A 17,323-nucleotide genomic window follows, 5' to 3' on the forward strand; every position below is an offset into this window, starting at 1 on the left:
GATCACACTTTTTTTCACAATTTTTCATCCTAATGATTACACTTTTATAAGCGCTATCCACATCAACAAACTACGAATTTGAAAATGTTCACCAGCTGCAGTAAATATTGTTGCAGTACATCTTTTTTACATTACATGTACTAAATGGATAAACCTACATAATCAAGTGTGCAAGCTTGGTAACTTTATTGTAGGACTATATACATGTATACAAAATCTTAATCAAATACAACGTAATCAAATTCCATATATGTCACAGGAAAAATCTAGCCTAAATACGTTAAGTTATGGGATCAACAAATTGATACTGTTTTATTAGAATTTTATGAGGATTTTTTCAACACACAAAAAGTGTGTAATGAATATTAAGGTTTGGATTGTGTGTAGTGAATATTAAGGTTTGGAAAGATGAGAATAAGCTGCTGCTGCTGTATTGGAAAAAATGGAGGTGATGTTATAAACTCCTTAATATACTGAACTTAAATATATTTCTAACTACAATATTTTTCCCTCACATCCCATACTTACATAGTTACATTTTAATAAGAAATTAGAATAGAATTAGGACTAGAGTTATTGAAATATAAATAATATGGATAAACTAAACTTTTCTTATAGTTGAAATATAAATAATATGGATAAACTAAACTTTTCTTATATTGATAAAAATACAATTGAGTTTCTCATGTCTTGAATAACTTTTAAAAGTTAAATCTTTTTAAAGGTATAACTACAGAACATCTCATTTTTCACCTTCGACGGCAATAGGTTAGTTGGCGGGGGTGCTGGAAATAATAAAATAGAAAAACTTCATTGTAAAAAGAATATAACTATGGCAATTATTTACAAGGCCAACAACTATTTAATAAAACGAGAATGCAGCTGAGTCTAGAAAAAGATTACTTGCACAGACAACCGACTCCTTTTCAATAGAAAAGAATAGCGAAACCAACCCAGCTGGCTGGTCAATCAGCATGATAAGACCACATATCAAGCAGATTTGGTCTAGTGAGGCGACTAAAAGAGGTCTACTAGGAACAACCAAGACTTTCAAGCCAGATAAAAAGGCATAAATAGTAACAGAGGGGATGCAAATTGACTGCATAGAGTGATCCTGAACACACCATGGCTATATGTTATTGTAATGCACGAATTTAAGAGTTACTTTTCGATTAAGACTTTGTTTTTGGGTTGTTTCTGGCAAGGAAAAGAACACACAAATAAAGCTGTGTACATGCTCTCTTCTGTTGAAACATCCTTGTAGGAAACACCCGTACATTCAAGTAGACTCTGATGCAACAAAGAACCAAAATGGATTCGCATTGTCAAAATTACACAATAGATATCTGGTTCTCACCCTTGGGTGCCACCATTTGTGCTTTCATCCATTGCAACTGCTTCATCACCTTCGGCTTTTTCGCCTTTCTTACCTGGATAAAAGCAGAAAATATGATTTTCATGTAACATTTGTATAGTACCTTCTTAAAAGGAATGTGTTACATACTAGTGAATCTATTCATACAAAACTACCTTTCTTTTTCTTCCCGCCACCTTTCTTCTTGCTCTTCACTGGTAAAGCCAACCAAGCCTTGATTTCAGGGTCATCAACAGTTTTAGTTGTCTGCAACTCTTGTAAGGAGTGTGATGTAATACGATCGGATCCATTTGGCATTAAAAGAACTGTAAATTTGATATGTGCCACAAAATCACCTGCAACAAAAATAACCGGTGTCATCAACTCAAAATTAGGAGCGTTAGATATACTTGCATCCTCATCAATTATAACACATCTTACCAGGCTTTTCATGAAGAACAGGGTATGGTTGCAAAAGCTCATGATTCACACATTCAACCAATCCTAGCCGAGCACGCTTTTCCTCCAGAGCCCTGTAACCAACACCACTCATATAATTAAAGGTGACAAATGACTGAGTAAAACGTTTGTACATTTAAAAGGGTTGGTTTGGTTGACCTGCCAAGATATTTTATCTGAAAAAATATAGGTTATAAATAATAATACTAATATATATTAAATATTTGTTTAGAAACTTTTAAACGTTCAAAGACCATAGTTCACAAAGCAGGGATAAGAAACAGTAACAAACCTAGCAGAGAAAGGCATGATTGGGAAGTTTTGACTAATTTCACTGAAAATGAAACGGGATGCCTTCATTTTCAAGTAATAGCTCTTGTCCACAGCTCTTTTATAGACAGTAGTCTGTTTCTCATCCAACAACTTAGGCTGCAAAACCATCACCAAATTAGTAAGCTACAATTGCAATACAATTAAACAAACATAAACCCTATTAAATAGGTATGAAGAATATACCTTTCCGTCTCCTGTGCTAGTGACTATATCAATTGCATATACTTCATTCTCCTCAAACTCGGCATCATCAACTCTGGTGTCGGGATTTGAGACACTCAAAACAACTTTGTTTCCATCAATCACAAACTGCTTAAGTTGATGACTAAGAACACCTTCAACAATATTGCAATCATATGCTGCAGCAACCTTTTGAATGGCTTCCGTCACATCTTGGTTCTACAATTAGAAAAGGATCAAACAGATTTGAACGTTTAGTATCAAGAAAAAGAAAAACAAATTCCAGGTAGATAACATCAATAGAAAAATAAGGAGCCCGAACCCCAAAAGGGGGGGGGGGGGATCATTGATACTCTATCAATGTAATTATGACAATTAAAAACTCCATAACCCATTATAAAACATCATCTAGAGATATCCTTTTGCTAGTTTACCACATTAGGCCTAATAAGAGTCAACATAGACGACAATATGTATAAAAAAGGAAAAAATACACAGTGATTTTCATAGGTGAAAAAGTTCAAGCCAAAAAATGATTGAAAGAATTAAAAGAAAAAACAATTCAAAGCTCAAACAGTGTAAAAAAAAAAGAAAATGATTCTCTATCAGTGTAACTATGACATTAGAAGCATCATGGGAGTAACTCCATAGCCTACTAATACTTGTTTACATCATTTAGAAAAATCATGTCACTAGGTTCACAATAAGAGAGCTTATAGAGGTCAAATACATTTAAAAATAACTCTTTTTTTAAACAAAACAGATAAGATCTTCTACAACTGAATCAACTAAACACTACTGAAAGTTGGAGCTTTCTTATAAAAGTGGAACGAAAGATGATTCTCTATCAGTGTAACTATGACATTAGAAGCATCATGGGAGTAACTCCATAGCCTATTAATACTTGTTTACATCATTTAGAGAAATCACGTCACTAGGTTCACAATAAGAGAGCTTATAGAGGTCAAATACATTTAAAAATAACTCTTTTTTTAAACAAAACAGATAAGATCTTCTACAACTGAATCAACTAAACACTACTGAAAGTTTGAGCTTTCTTATAAAAAGTGGAACGAAAGATGATCTCTATCAGTGCAACTATGACAATTAAATGCATCACTGGAGAAACTCCATAGCTGGAAACAATTACATCATTTAGAGAAATCTTTACCATATCAGAAATAGCAGAAAAAAAGGTGCATCCAGGTAGATGTGTAAATGCGATAAAATGATGAAATAAGTTCTTAGTGTGAAAAAAAAGCTATCCAAATTCAAAGTATACAAGAACCATTGAAAGATAAAAAGCATTAACGTTTAAACGCAATACAAGAAAGCTGAAATCTGTAGGTTGACAAGGGGCATGGTCAACCATTAGAATGGATGCACATGATGAAATCCCACAATCAAACAAGTTATTATTGGCAACAGGGAAAAAGAGGAAATCAAGATTAAGACTGATCACCTCGGCAAAGTTGCCCAAACGAAAGGTTTAAGCAAATCAATACAAAAAATTGAAAAACAGAATGGGACTATTTGAGTTTGACAAACACACACGTTTCGTAAAGGCCCAATAAAGCATCCTTTAGCAATCAGTAAAAACATTCAGCTTTTCATAGAGCAAGATAGCAATACATAAGAAAGTATATACCTTCTTTCCAGGTCTTACAAGCCTTAAGGCAACCTCGGCAGCAGAATTTGCAGCAGCAATAACATCAGCCGCTTTCCCTGTCACTGGACCTTCCTGAAGAACATGTGTGTGCGCCAGCAAAGCTATGAAACCGTCTATATGACACCCCATATCACTGAAACCAAAATAACAACATTCAGTTGCTCACATTCTTACTGACAACTAAAAACTATGAGCTTGAGCCAATAAAGCTAAGTAAGCATGTTCACAACTTACATCTTCAAAATATCACCTTCTTTTAAGATGGTCTCATCACTGGCAAGAGGCGAAAAATGAGAGACTGTATTGTTCACACACAAACATGTAGGAAACGCAACACCCCTTTCAATCTTCTTTTTTACATTCTTGTACATACTAGCAGTTTGCCTACAACAACCACCATCACACCCGTTAAGTCAGTATAAACTTGATTATAATGTCACTTTTTGCAGTTCAAACAAGCTAAAAGCTTACTCTCTGATATATGAATCTCCTTTCTCACAAATGTCAACAATCTTGGCATGAGGCTTGCATTCTGACAATACCAACTGCATTGCCTCTGCACAATTGATCAAATTATATCCTCGTCAAGAAAGCTACAATATTAAAATAAAGCAAACCGCACATGCGTCTGACTAAAAAACATACAATAAAATAATATTATGTAAACGTAATAGTTCCATACTACTAGATGCCTTGTACCATTCGATTCAAATGTACGTCCCTAGAAATAAACAACCTTACTAAAGTAGAAAAAGCCATATTCCTTCACTCATGTAAGACCAAAGTTCTATAAAAAAGAAACAGGGAACATAAGAAGAAAATTAAATAGTCCAAATATAAATATAAAGTACAACAAACAATTAGCTCAAACACAGTAGTGCTAAAGTATACCCTACCCAAATTGACTCAACCCGTTGTGAGACGGAAACTTTGTCAAACATGACACATAACTAGACAAAAGAATATCTATATAAACTTTTTTTGTAAACCACTAACAACAGTTGGCACAAACACAATAATGCTACAGAATGCCCTTCCTAATTAACTCAAACTAATATCCCGTAAGTTAAAACAAATCTACTAATAACCCAGAAATAATCCAAAATAATTTACTAACTACTACCAAAACTTAGCAGAAATAGTGTATTCCTTAAAACATCAATTTCCCTAAAAACATTATTTATTTAAAAAAATACCCTGGTCCTTGAACTCATGACATTATAAAATCAAGTTCAATAAACATAAAATGAGTAAATATATACAAAAAAAAATAAAATATGAGAGCCCACATAACATATATATATATATATATATAAATATACAATATATTCATACATATAAATATATAACTTAAAAAAAAAAGAAAGGGATAAGAATTACTGTTCACAATTTCAGCAGCAGATTTGTATTTGGTAACAACTTCAGGAGATGAAAGATCCAACTCCTTTTCTTCACCTCTTTCATCATCTGACATCTTTCCTTCTTTCTTTCTTAATTCAAACTGCAAATTTTTTTATTTAACTAATTATTACAAATTATTAATAAACAAATGTAAAGAATTTTTGCGAATAAAAAAGAACTAGAGAAAAAGGGGTTACCTGATATTGATATGGAGTTAGGGTTTAAGGATGGAGAAATATTTTCCAGGAAGTATAGAGAGGGTGTTTGTGTGTGTGTGAATTGGGCTAGGGTTTGTAACTTGTAATGGGTCGGCCTTGGTTTGGGTTTTGTTTTATAATTATAATGGGTCCTGGCTTATGTATTTACCTTTTTTTTTTCTTTTGAACATTGGTTATTAACTTATTACTCGTATTAGTTACCCTTTTTATAACTTATGTGATGTCAAGAGCTTTTTGGTGGTTTTAAAAGCTAGAAAAGCCTCGAGCTCTAAAAACACACAATTTTAAAATAATATATTTCTTTGGATGTGTAGCAACAGCAATGGTACCTAATCCCGGCATGAACTTTCGACAATATGTAAAAAAACCTTACCTCTACTCAAAGGTAGAGAGACTGTTTTCAGATTCACCGAAGGGGAAGGAACTTCCGGCCCAGGGCTATAACCCTTGCAAAAATACCTGACGGCAAGCGAAGCCAAAACCGAAAAGGGAAAACTCTCGATCTCAAACTCTTAATCTCAACCTCTCAATCTCTATCTCAGCCTCAATCTCAGATCTAGATTTGGATCTAGAATAGGTGAAAGAGCCGTTGGGGAGAAAACAGGGAGAAAAAGAGAGAGTGTGTGTATTTAATGTTAAAAATCTTAACCCTAAATAATAATTTGTAATATACGTTTTATATATAAAAAACTTTTTGTAATACTTCCATAACTTTATTAATAACTTAGAAAATATTTATCTATGTAAATACTTTAAATATATATAAAAAATAAACTTTAATTATCAAATGAAGAACTTTAGACAGTTGAATAAGATCTATTTTTTAATTAAAGTCACTAGATCAAATTGTTGATATCATATAACTAACTTTTTTAAAACTTTTAAAGTTATAATCAGTAGCGGAGCCATGATTTTTATTCTGGGGTTGTCAATTACCTTAAACTGAATAAATACTTATAAATAATGCTAGAAATATAAAGTTTTGATATAAGTAACTTTTCTAAATTCAATAGAGTAAAATAGATTACATTAGGTGAGTGTTAAAGACGAGATGATTACCCGCGCAATACTGCGGTGGTGGCGGCAACGGGTAGTGCTAATGGCGGTGATGGTAATAATGTGGTTATTAATCTAAAAGTAATTGCCGTGATTGGTAGTGTAGTTATTTTATAATTAAGGGATATATCTTTTGTAAATAACTTTATTAAGAATATTATATAGATATGATATGGAAATATTTAAATTAATTAATAAAGGAGATAAATAGTTTGGATAAATATGAGTGTAAAATATTTTAGGGATATATTTGGTAGATTTAGTGTGATCATTAGGAATGTGTTAAAAATTAAGAGTATTTTGGATATTTTAAAGGTAGAGAGTTGAAAAAGGTAGGGTAGTTTGTTTATTAATATAGCATAGATAGATAAATATGAGTGTAAAAATTTTAGGGATATATTTGGTAGATTTAGTGTGATAGTTAGGAATGTGTTGAAAATTAAAGGTATTTTTGGGTATTTTAAAGATAGAGAATTTAAAAGGGTAGGGTAGTTTATTTATTAATATAATATAGATAAGTAAAAGACTTAACATCAATTAAGGAAAAAATGATTTATTAACTAGTGTCACTGGGCACTAGTTGTAACGCATTTGATGAAGTTCATATTTTCTAAATTATATAAAAGAAATACATTTAATGCTCATTAATTTAATATGATAATTATCATCTACCAGTAACTATAAAACAACCCCTTAAATTTTTTTTGAAAAAGTCACAACCCTTGGATGAGAAAGAACTATTAATTTTAACCTTTAGATTATTTTGCTAACATCACTATCCTTTTTTAGATTACTAATTAAAATACTAAATACTTAATACAATATTAAATACTAATAGCTACTGATCAAATGATCCTTCCGTAAAATATAAACTGTATTAAGGGTTGATTTTATTTTTTTTTTTATCAATTGTTAGATTACTAAATATAATAAATTATTAACCAAATATTTTATATAAAATATTATGTGTAATCGGAACAATTTTTCTATATAGTTAGCAAGTCAATTGATAATTAAAATTAATATTTTAGTCTTATTTAATTATTATAATATGTGTTTGGCATGTTATATTTTATTGCATATGTAAGATATTAGATATGATCTAATATGAGTGAGAAAATAAAATCATGATCGTAAAACATGTCATTTTTTTTATAAAAGGTTTGTGTACGAATATGAATACTACTTCTAAATATTAAGAGGTGGTATAATTAAATCGATTTATTTTTATAAAAACATATGGATACATATAAGACATTTAAATATCGTATATATCGATAAATTCAAAAAAAGGGGTTGGTGGCCCATTGATAAGGACTTTGACCTTTGGGGGATTCACTTAGGTTCAAGTCCCACTTCCCACATTTAGAGAATTTTTTGAGAGTCATTGGTTTTATCCCAGACATGCGTATAATTTAGGAGTAGGAGTAGATTAGAATGTCATTCTTAAAAAAAATGATTAATTTAAAAAGTTTTTTTCGTATCATTTATAAATTTTTGAAAAATAAATTACAAAAACAAGTTTTAAGAGACATTTTTTTCTCCATTTACATTAAACTTGGTCAAAAATAAGAGAAGTCCTCTAGCGTTTAAGTTTAACAAAAATATTTAAATATGAACTCAATATAGATTGAAGTTCCAAAAGAAAAAAAAAATCATATATATTTATATACTAGCTTATAAACCCGGGTGATACCCGGGTATATTAAAGATATAAAGGTTATGACATACAAGAAGATAAACATAAAAACAACACTACTTACATATTTATAAAAAGTGACAATAAAATTAAAGAACCATACGACTGTGAACATGCTATGATTGTTTTTTTTATAAAAGTGACCAACAGTCGGACAAAAATGTATTTACGTAAAACAAAAACGTAAAAGTGTTGACCAGATTGATGCTGATTCTACATATTATTTCGTTTATTATATATGTCTAACTCTTTTTAATGAACTCATACAAATAAATAATAATAACGAAACATAGTTATGATTACAAAAATAAATTGGATATAAATTATAATTGTACCATATGTTTTTTGAAATCATACTTAAATTATAAGAAATTGTAATGATCATTACCATTTCAGTGTGTAAAAATCACCCACGAAAAAAATGATTTATACATTTATAAGCGTGTATAAATCTAATATTGTACACACTTATTAGTGTGTAAACATTTTTCTTCTCACTTATAATTATGAAACTTGTAACTTTTTTTGCACTTTTTAATGTAGACTATTTGTATACATTTTTAAGTGCGAAAAACTTAACAAAACTTTACGCATTTTTTGTGAGTATGTAGAAAAATTGCGTAAAAATGACAAATTTACTGTAGTGTAAGTTAAAAAGAAATTGATAATAGAATTAGTGATACGCATTTGATAAGACATGACATATAAAAAAATTGTTATTTTATATTAGACTTGAGGATTTAGAAAACTTCATAATAGAAAGATTAAAAATAAAAAGTTAAAAGATGATGTCATAAAACAATTAAATTAAAAGAAATAGTTATTTTAAAAAATTCTAAAGATGCCATGTAAGATTTTTTTAAAAATAATTATGTCATCAAAATTTTGTTTTATTTATATAAATAGATATATATATATATATACAATCTTAAAAGTTGTAATCTTTTAGTAACTATTAACTTATAGTTTCGTTGCAACCAATATATATACCAGAATTTCAAAAAAGTTATTATCTTACTATTTTTATTTATTGAGGTTCAATTTTGTGTGATATCAAATTGAGATACGATAAATTGTTAATTTTATCGAGGTTATTATCGAATATTAACATATAAAGGTTTTACTGCATATCCATCTATAATTGATCATTTTCTATTGAAAATTAAAGAATATATAACTTTCTTTATGAGTTCATGTAATGCACGAAACTTGAATGTGTTTGAAAGAGTATTAAATAGAGTTTTTAAAAACATTCCAAGACACACTTTAAATACTTTATACTCGTAATATGGTATAGATTATAAATAAGAAGATAATATATATTATTTAAGAATTTTATATTATGTTTACACACCAAAAGTTATTGAATATATATTTTATGAAAACCTAATGTGCTCATCCCGCGTATTATGCGGGAAAATAATTAATCTAGTTTTTATATGTATCATATATACATGATAATATATTTAAAGAAAGATTGACTTCATTGAATATATGCATTAACCAGACATTAGTTAACAAATTCCTTTTAAATTACCTTAAAAAGTTAATAACAATAATATATTTTATAAAGAAAAAGGGTGGTGATTTGTACAACGGTATTTTTTGAGCGCACACTACTAAAATAATTGTTTGGACTTTTTTTTACCCTTTAATAAATTAGTCCCTCTATTTTACACAACTTTTCCCTCGTTATCCGAATCCCTGATAATCTAAATTTGTCAATAACTACGAGTATGTTTTTGTGGCTTGTTTACAAGGTTCATCCACTATTCTCAGTTGGCGAAGACTATACGTTTTCTTGATTCAAAGATACATTATAAGAATAACATTGCCTTGCTGATGTCACGTCCAAATAATACAACTACACCAGTTTTTCATGCAAGTCTTTTCATAAATAATCAACTTGATCACTTAAAAATTTGATATAAGAGTAGTCGTATTTCACATGGTTTGGAGCACCCATCCACATCGTCTAGCATACAAACACAAAAACACTTAATACGACGGAGCCATAATCTGCTGTTGCCATATCGTGTCAACCGTCATAGTCGACAGCCCTAATCCTCTTGCCGAAAACTACGGAGACATTATTGAGCCCCCCCAAAACAATCTCCGGTCGTGTTTGGACCACCGTCGGTAGGCTCACCGATGAATTGAAAGACAAAACTGTGTTAATCGCTCAGACGATTCGTGCCGTTGGTAAGAATTTGGCGTTTTTGACTATTAGAGAAAGAGGGTGTACTGTTCAGTGTGTGTTGAATGTTGCTAAGGATTTTCAAGTGGTTAAGTTTGCTACTGGTGTTACTAAGGAGTCGGGTGTCGATATCGAAGGGATCGTATCGGTTCTGACAAAGCCTATTAAAGGTGCAACTCAACAGGTGGCCGGAGATACAAGTGAGGAAGATGTATGTTTTATTCAGGGCACCTAATGTGCTTCCTATGAATGTTATGGATGCTTCTAGAAGCGAGGTTGAAATCCAGAAGGCTCGAGAACAACTCGGAAAAATTTTTCGAAACGAGCGTATTTCAAGGGTGTTTTGTCAAACAAGTTTTGGAAAAAAAAAATTTATAGAACCAGTGAAACCGGTATTTGAAATACCGGATTCAAAATTTCTAGTCAAATCCGATATTTGAAATACCGGTTTCAAAAAGAAACTTTGAATCCGGTATTTCAAATACCGGACTCACCCTTTGATGGTGCAGGTGGTACAGTGGGGGTGCAGGTGGTACAGTGGGGGTACAGTGTGGTGGTACTGGTGGAGTACCCACAGACAACTACAGGAACTATGCAGTTGTAGCTGGGCTCTTAACTGGGCTTGGTGCTCTTGGATGGTACCTTACATCAAATGACAAGAAAACTGAGAAGCCTCATGATTGAAGACTTGTGTGAAATATGATGTATAGGTATATGCATCGTTTTTAGCTATCTTGTGACCTATGTTATCTATGAAAAATAAGAAATACATGTTTGTATGAGCTATAGAACTCGAATGCTTTTAGCAACGGAAAAGGTCAACTGAAACGAACCAACACCCCTGATATATGATATGCTCTGTTGAAGCATGCTTTCAATGGCTATATGTTTGGCTGTGTTCTGTGGTTTTCATCTATCACAGGAGTAAGATGGAAGTAATGGCTGTGTTTATGTCAAACATAAACTTGTCTTTCATTTTTGTTTTCCCCCTTATATGATGCTTTCATATGTAAGAAGTACCCTTTTGGTGGTGTGCTTCAGATCTTTATGCTATTATTGAGCATGGTCAAAGACTGTTGCTGCACCCCCACTGTACCACCTGCACCCCCACTGTACCACCTACACCATCCACTAAGGGTGAGTCCGGTATTTGAAATACCGGATTCAAAGTTTCTTTTTGAAACCGGTATTTCAAATACCGGATTTGACTAGAAATTTTGAATCCGGTATTTCAAATACCGGTTTCACTGGTTCTATAAATTTTTTTTTTCCAAAACTTGTTTGACAAAACACCCTTGAAATACGCCCGTTTCGAAAAATTTTTCGAACAACTCGTTCGGGTGAATCAGGATACTCGTTTGAATCATAGGAGTCTCGACTTGCGTACACCTGCGAATCAAGCGATTTTCTGCATGCCTTGAAAGTCGTATGGAAATTTTGTTTGCGCAGTTTCTGATGAATGAGGATTTTGTCAAAATCAAAACTCCAAAGTTAATTGAAGGAACTAGTGAAGGTGGTGCTGCTGCTTTTAGAGTGGAAGGCGAAACACCTCGTTTTCTCGCCCAATCTCCTCAGCTTTATAAGCAGATGGCAATCTGTGGTGGTTTTAAACGTGTTTTTGAGATTGGCGCCGTCTACAGAGCTGAAAAATCCTAGACCCATAGACATTTGTCTGAGTTCACTGGTCTTGATGTGGAAATGGAAATTTATGACCATTATTCCGAGGTGATGGATGTCGTAGACCGCCTTTTTGTTGACATGTTTGACAAATTGAATGACATATGCCGGAAAGAGTTAGAGGCTATTGGGAAGCAGTATCCCTTCAAGCCATTGAGATACTTGCGGAAAACCCCACGACTTACATTTGAAGAAGGTATCCAGATGCTAAAGGAAGCAGGCGTTGAGGTTGACCCGCTAGGGGACCTGAACACCAAAAGTGAAAGGACGTTAGGAAAGCTTGTATCAGATTAGTATGGAACTGACTTTATATGCTACACCGCTACCCATTGGCAGTTCGGCCTTTCTACACAATGCCTTGTCCAGACAACGAGGCTTATAGCAACTCGTTTGATGTTTTCATGAGAGGAGAAGAGGTTATTATGGGATCTCAGCGTCTGCACTCAATTGAACTGCTGGAGTCGCGTGCAAAAGAATGTGGGATGAATGTGAAATCAAAAGCGATAGCAACATATTTGGATTCCATCAGCTACGGTGTAAAGCCGCATGGTGGGTTTGGAGCTGGATTGGAACGGGTTGTGATGCTCTTCTGTGGTCTTGACAACATCCGTAAGACGTCGCTATTTCCCTCCATCTAGCTAGCAGTACCAAAGGTTTTGTTTACCAGATTTGCTTCTTTGCCTTTTCATATTTGACAGCCTTATGATTTGATTTCTTGCTTATGAAACCATTATTTGGTTCTTGTTTATGTTCAAAGTTCAAACTATAAATTAGTTCTCACGATGGAACCTGCTTATACTTTTGTTTATATATCTGTTTAAGAATACGCTTTTAGCGCCATCATATCAACAAATATTGGTCTCGTAATTAAGAATGACAAATATATATGTTCATAATAATTGTATCTCCACGCCCACCCAAACACTTCATCGAAAAACATACACAGTCTTATTTAATTTTATGCATTACATGTTTTGAACTTCAAACAAGCTAACAAATGTATTGCAACAAGCATAAAACCTGTTAACGCGGTTGGTTTTCTTGAAATCCCATATCACTAGTACTGCCCGAGTATGATTCCCATTCGTGAGTGTTGTATGAGACTAATGGAACCTCATAAAGATCGGATTGCTCAACTTCAAGGATTAAGCTTCTAGTATCATCATCATTTGTTTGTTGATGAACCCATGGGTGAGTTGTGAACTTCCTCAAGCTCTCCAACTCCATCGCCACTTCTTTCATTGCTGGTCGATCACAACCTTGTGAACTAAGACATCTTTTCACCAGTTCAGCTACTGCTTGTAACTTTTCAAGAGTCCCTTCACGTAATAGTCGTGGTTCTACAATTTCAAACAAGCGGTTTTCTTTCATTGTCTTGATAAAGAAGGTTGCTAAATTCTTTACTTCGTTACTTCTATCACCGCCAATAGGTTTTTTCCCTGTTATTAGTTCTGCAAGGACCACTCCGAAGCTATACACATCACTTTTTTCTGTAAGCTGGCTTGTATGAAAGTATTCTGGATCCAAATACCCTAACGTCCCCTGAATGAGAGTTGTTACTTGCTCGTGATCTAGTGGGACTAACCTTGAAGCACCAAAATCTGAAATCTTTGCGGTGTAGTTATCATCTAATAATATGTTACTCGACTTGACATCTCTGTGTATGATTGGCATAGTAGTTTCTGAATGAAGGTACCCAAGGGCACTTGCCGCTTCAGCTGCTACTCTTAACCGATTGTCCCATGACAACCAACTCATTCCTCCCGCTTTATGATGAATGTGATGGAAAAGAGTGTTGTTTGAGATGAATTCATAAACTAGTACAGGAACTTCCTCTTCCAAACAGCAACCTAAAAGCTTTACTACATTTCGATGGATGACTTGTGTAACTATCATGATTTCATTGATGAATTGCTCAGCTTGAGACCTGTCTACCAGTCTAGATTTCTTTATTGCAACTACACGTTTGTCAGGCAAAAGTCCCTTGTATACAACACCATATGCACCTCGTCCAATTATGTGCTCCTGGGAAAAATTAGCAGTTGCCTTTCGGAGCTGTTCAGTGCTAAACAAAGTCATAGCCTCTTGAGATCCTACTTGTGAATTCATCTTCCGTTTAAGCAGAGTGCCCCCATTTTGCTCAAAGAACCTTTCCCGTAGCCTTGTTAGCTTCCTTCTCCTTATGCCGAAGCAAATGCCCGCTATTCCACAAAATAATGCCAACATTCCCAGCACCAAAACTACATGCGAATTTATAGAGACATTCATGAAAATTTGATTAGTATAATACCAACAAATTTCCCATTCGCATTATTAACAAATGTTTTCGGTTCAAGATATGTATTAATGAAAAAAAAAAAGATATGTATTAATGAAGAGTTTTGTTAGAATATCGAGTATGTTTGGCCAAATTAACTAGTGTCTAGCGGAAGTGCATGAGCTTGTAAAGTTGTACCTATACTGGGTGAGAGGAGTTTATAGTGAAAAAGTGTTGCAACTATATCTCTCGTTAGAACCATCGGATCACAAATCCCTTCAGTCAGACTGTACATCTATCTGTCTAGAAGATACTTTCCTAAAATCATGAAAATCCTATGATTAACAAATGCATTAGATTAATTTTCTCACAGCTGTGCGGACAAATGGTAAACAACAACAATTTTGACTGATTTCTGTGCATTGCCCAAAACTCCAAATGAAAAACGTAACGCTCAAGTGCTAGAACTACATGTCTAGAACATAGGGTATGAACGAACCTAGAAAATGAGCTCAAATGAAAATGGGATCCTTCAGGATTGCCAAAATTTAGTCAACAACAGGAGGATGATTAATTCGATCACATTGTGTTGTAACGAAGGCTATGATACTATCAAAAGCTAACAAATAATCATGTATGTTAACACATTTAACTACCATGTCATATTGGTGACAAACATACACATTACCCATCATGTCCTCATAATTTAAGATCACATGTACTTAGCAATGCATTGGAAACTCAGTTAATCAAAACTAAGGAGATTTTAAACAAAAATAATCATGCAGACAAAGTAAAATGGGACGGAAGGTGAAGATTAGTGACCAAATTAACAGAGTAATTATCTAAACATGGATGAAAGAATTACCTATAGTCAATATGGTTGTATCAGAAAAAATTGAATCTTTAGTATTTCGTTTACAGCCATTTTGTGTTTTGGCGTCTCCAGAATATCCTGACGGACAGGTACAATTATAGCTCCCGCTGGTATTTATGCAATCACCATAGCAAGTTTTGTTTCTTGGATCCGCACACTCGTCAATGTCTAGGAAAACATAACAATATTAGATGTGCAATAATAAAACAAACAAAAAAAAAACACGAAAGTAGTATACATGATCGATGATGATATATGCAAAAGGAAACGCACCTTGACAGCCTAAATCAAGATATGGGTTACCCTCGTAGCCTTCGTTACATCTACAACGATACCCACCACCATCTACATCATCGCAGTGGCTGTTCCCTTTGCATTCCGTAACCTCTGGTGAGCAGCTTTTGTTGGGTGCACTAATTACCCAATCTACCACAACAGGGACAGTGGCCATTAACCTGTTCCAAAAGTCCGTAACACTGTCTAAATCATTAGCTCCGCGAAACTGAAAAGAACCTTCCTCACCAAGAAATGCAAAGCCACAATGGTTGAAGGACCAAACATCTGTGTGGTTCTGAAAAGTTCCTAGTTCAATCTCGTAATACCGGAGGTTGTTTGGTATAGATATCTGACAACAGCCTTTTCCTAAGCACTGCCCATCATCAGCTACCTCTGACAGTTTCATACATGATCCAATACAGCCACTAGAAAAGTCAAATTCGTCTGTTTTTGCTTTTTTAGTTATGCCTTTGATCAATGAATAGTCATCACATCCAAAGACCGTTAACTTGTTCTTGTCCGATAAAGTGTATTGATCTGTGTTTAAACGAAGCCACGCATCTTCCTCTTGAGATACACTTCCATTCTGGTGGTAGCATGTATAAGCTACAAAACTGCTGACTCGTAACTCTGAATCTGAAATGTTGCGTATTTCGATGTTCCCGTCTCTTAGATACAACTTTGGGGACGTTCCATCAGAAGAAGTGTTGCATGTCAAGAAGAACGCGTCGTTTAGAGAACAACTTCTGTCGTTACCCTTGGCAATACCGAAAGGGAATGGAACTGTTATATTGCCACACTGCTTTTCACATCCTGGCTTTAGAGTACCATTAAAATTAGCTGTTGCTCCGTTGCTGGCCGCCATTGCAAGAGGATTAATATTTATTAATAATAATGAAATTAGACAAATTAGGATGTAAGGAAGAATCATGTTTGTGTATCTATTCTGTTATGTGGTGTATGACAAATTTATTGTATGTGTTTCAATACTTCTCATTGCAATTTATAAAGGGGCAATTCATGCATGTTTTATAAGTAAGGCTAAAGTAACAAATTAACAATTCATGCATATTTCCATAATAAGTAGTGGTACTCGTTTTGCTAACTTATCGTATGGTTCGATGATGGCTGATTGACTATGGAAAGAGACTACTTAATTTTTGTAAGGATTTTGGTTGACTTTGTCATGTAGAGAAGACTCCGAGATTGTGGGGGACAGAGAATTGAACAACAAAAGAGAATTATAGGTCCCAAGTGTATATATAGCTAGCTACCATGAATCCGGCCGGTCATTTTCCCCTTGGAATATTGAGTTTTCAATTTTGTACTGTACTTAGTAATGGGATTTTCATGGAAATTCTAATTAACAATATGCCAAGTACGGAGCGTATTTTATAATCTAAACCACAAGACCCACACGACCACCAATATTACTTCCTACTAGAAAACCAAAACCCCCATCCAAATAATAACGCCTACAGGTCGTTATAAAACCGTGACTGCGTGAGTAAAAACAAATTAAAACACTGGTTTGACGAAGTATTTTGAACGATCTTAGTGTTTGACTATTTGACGAGAGAAATAGTTTATGTGTTTTATTGAAATAATTCAAGACATGATGCTTTCAATACAAAGTGTCCGTTAAACATATCTATATCTATACTTACATA

General features: G+C 33.5%; 2 protein-coding genes and 1 pseudogene across 2 annotated transcripts; 1 reads left to right on the forward strand and 2 right to left on the reverse strand.

Annotated features, from left to right (window-relative positions):
• Window positions 1-1,109: 1,109 nt before the first annotated feature.
• LOC122607973 (ERBB-3 BINDING PROTEIN 1-like) lies at window positions 1,110-5,704 on the reverse strand. Its single transcript, XM_043781054.1, has 10 exons — window positions 5,594-5,704; window positions 5,376-5,496; window positions 4,467-4,551; window positions 4,230-4,379; window positions 3,975-4,128; window positions 2,330-2,545; window positions 2,106-2,242; window positions 1,796-1,887; window positions 1,531-1,710; window positions 1,110-1,430 (listed from the first exon to the last, which is right to left on the reverse strand). The coding sequence occupies exons 2-10, from the start codon at window positions 5,467-5,469 to the stop codon at window positions 1,354-1,356; spliced, it is 1,185 nt and encodes a 394-aa protein (XP_043636989.1). The 5' UTR covers window positions 5,470-5,496; window positions 5,594-5,704; the 3' UTR covers window positions 1,110-1,353.
• Window positions 5,705-9,210: 3,506 nt separating this feature from the next.
• On the forward strand, window positions 9,211-12,881 carry LOC122609518 (annotated as a pseudogene).
• Window positions 12,882-13,168: 287 nt separating this feature from the next.
• Window positions 13,169-16,593, reverse strand: LOC122608147 (wall-associated receptor kinase 2-like). Its single transcript, XM_043781239.1, has 3 exons — window positions 15,651-16,593; window positions 15,369-15,545; window positions 13,169-14,483 (listed from the first exon to the last, which is right to left on the reverse strand). The coding sequence occupies exons 1-3, from the start codon at window positions 16,582-16,584 to the stop codon at window positions 13,267-13,269; spliced, it is 2,328 nt and encodes a 775-aa protein (XP_043637174.1). The 5' UTR covers window positions 16,585-16,593; the 3' UTR covers window positions 13,169-13,266.
• Window positions 16,594-17,323: the final 730 nt, after the last annotated feature.

This window comes from Erigeron canadensis, chromosome 7 (assembly GCF_010389155.1).
Source record: "Erigeron canadensis isolate Cc75 chromosome 7, C_canadensis_v1, whole genome shotgun sequence".
NCBI lineage: Eukaryota > Viridiplantae > Streptophyta > Magnoliopsida > Asterales > Asteraceae > Erigeron > Erigeron canadensis.

Bases quoted from the DNA above. Each gene is read 5' to 3' on its own strand.
- LOC122607973 (XM_043781054.1), bottom strand. From the start codon at position 5,469: ATGTCAGATGATGAAAGAGGTGAAGAAAAGGAGTTGGATCTTTCATCT. The intron at 2,243-2,329 runs GTATATTCTTCA...ATGGTTTTGCAG, and splicing joins CTAGCACAGGAGACGGAAAG to CCTAAGTTGTTGGATGAGAA. The intron at 1,711-1,795 runs GTAAGATGTGTT...TTTTTGTTGCAG, and splicing joins TGTTCTTCATGAAAAGCCTG to GTGATTTTGTGGCACATATC.
- LOC122608147 (XM_043781239.1), bottom strand. From the start codon at position 16,584: ATGATTCTTCCTTACATCCTAATTTGTCTAATTTCATTATTATTAATA. The intron at 15,546-15,650 runs GTGCGTTTCCTT...ATGTTTTCCTAG, and splicing joins TCTTGATTTAGGCTGTCAAG to ACATTGACGAGTGTGCGGAT. The intron at 14,484-15,368 runs GTAATTCTTTCA...ATTCGCATGTAG, and splicing joins TACAACCATATTGACTATAG to TTTTGGTGCTGGGAATGTTG.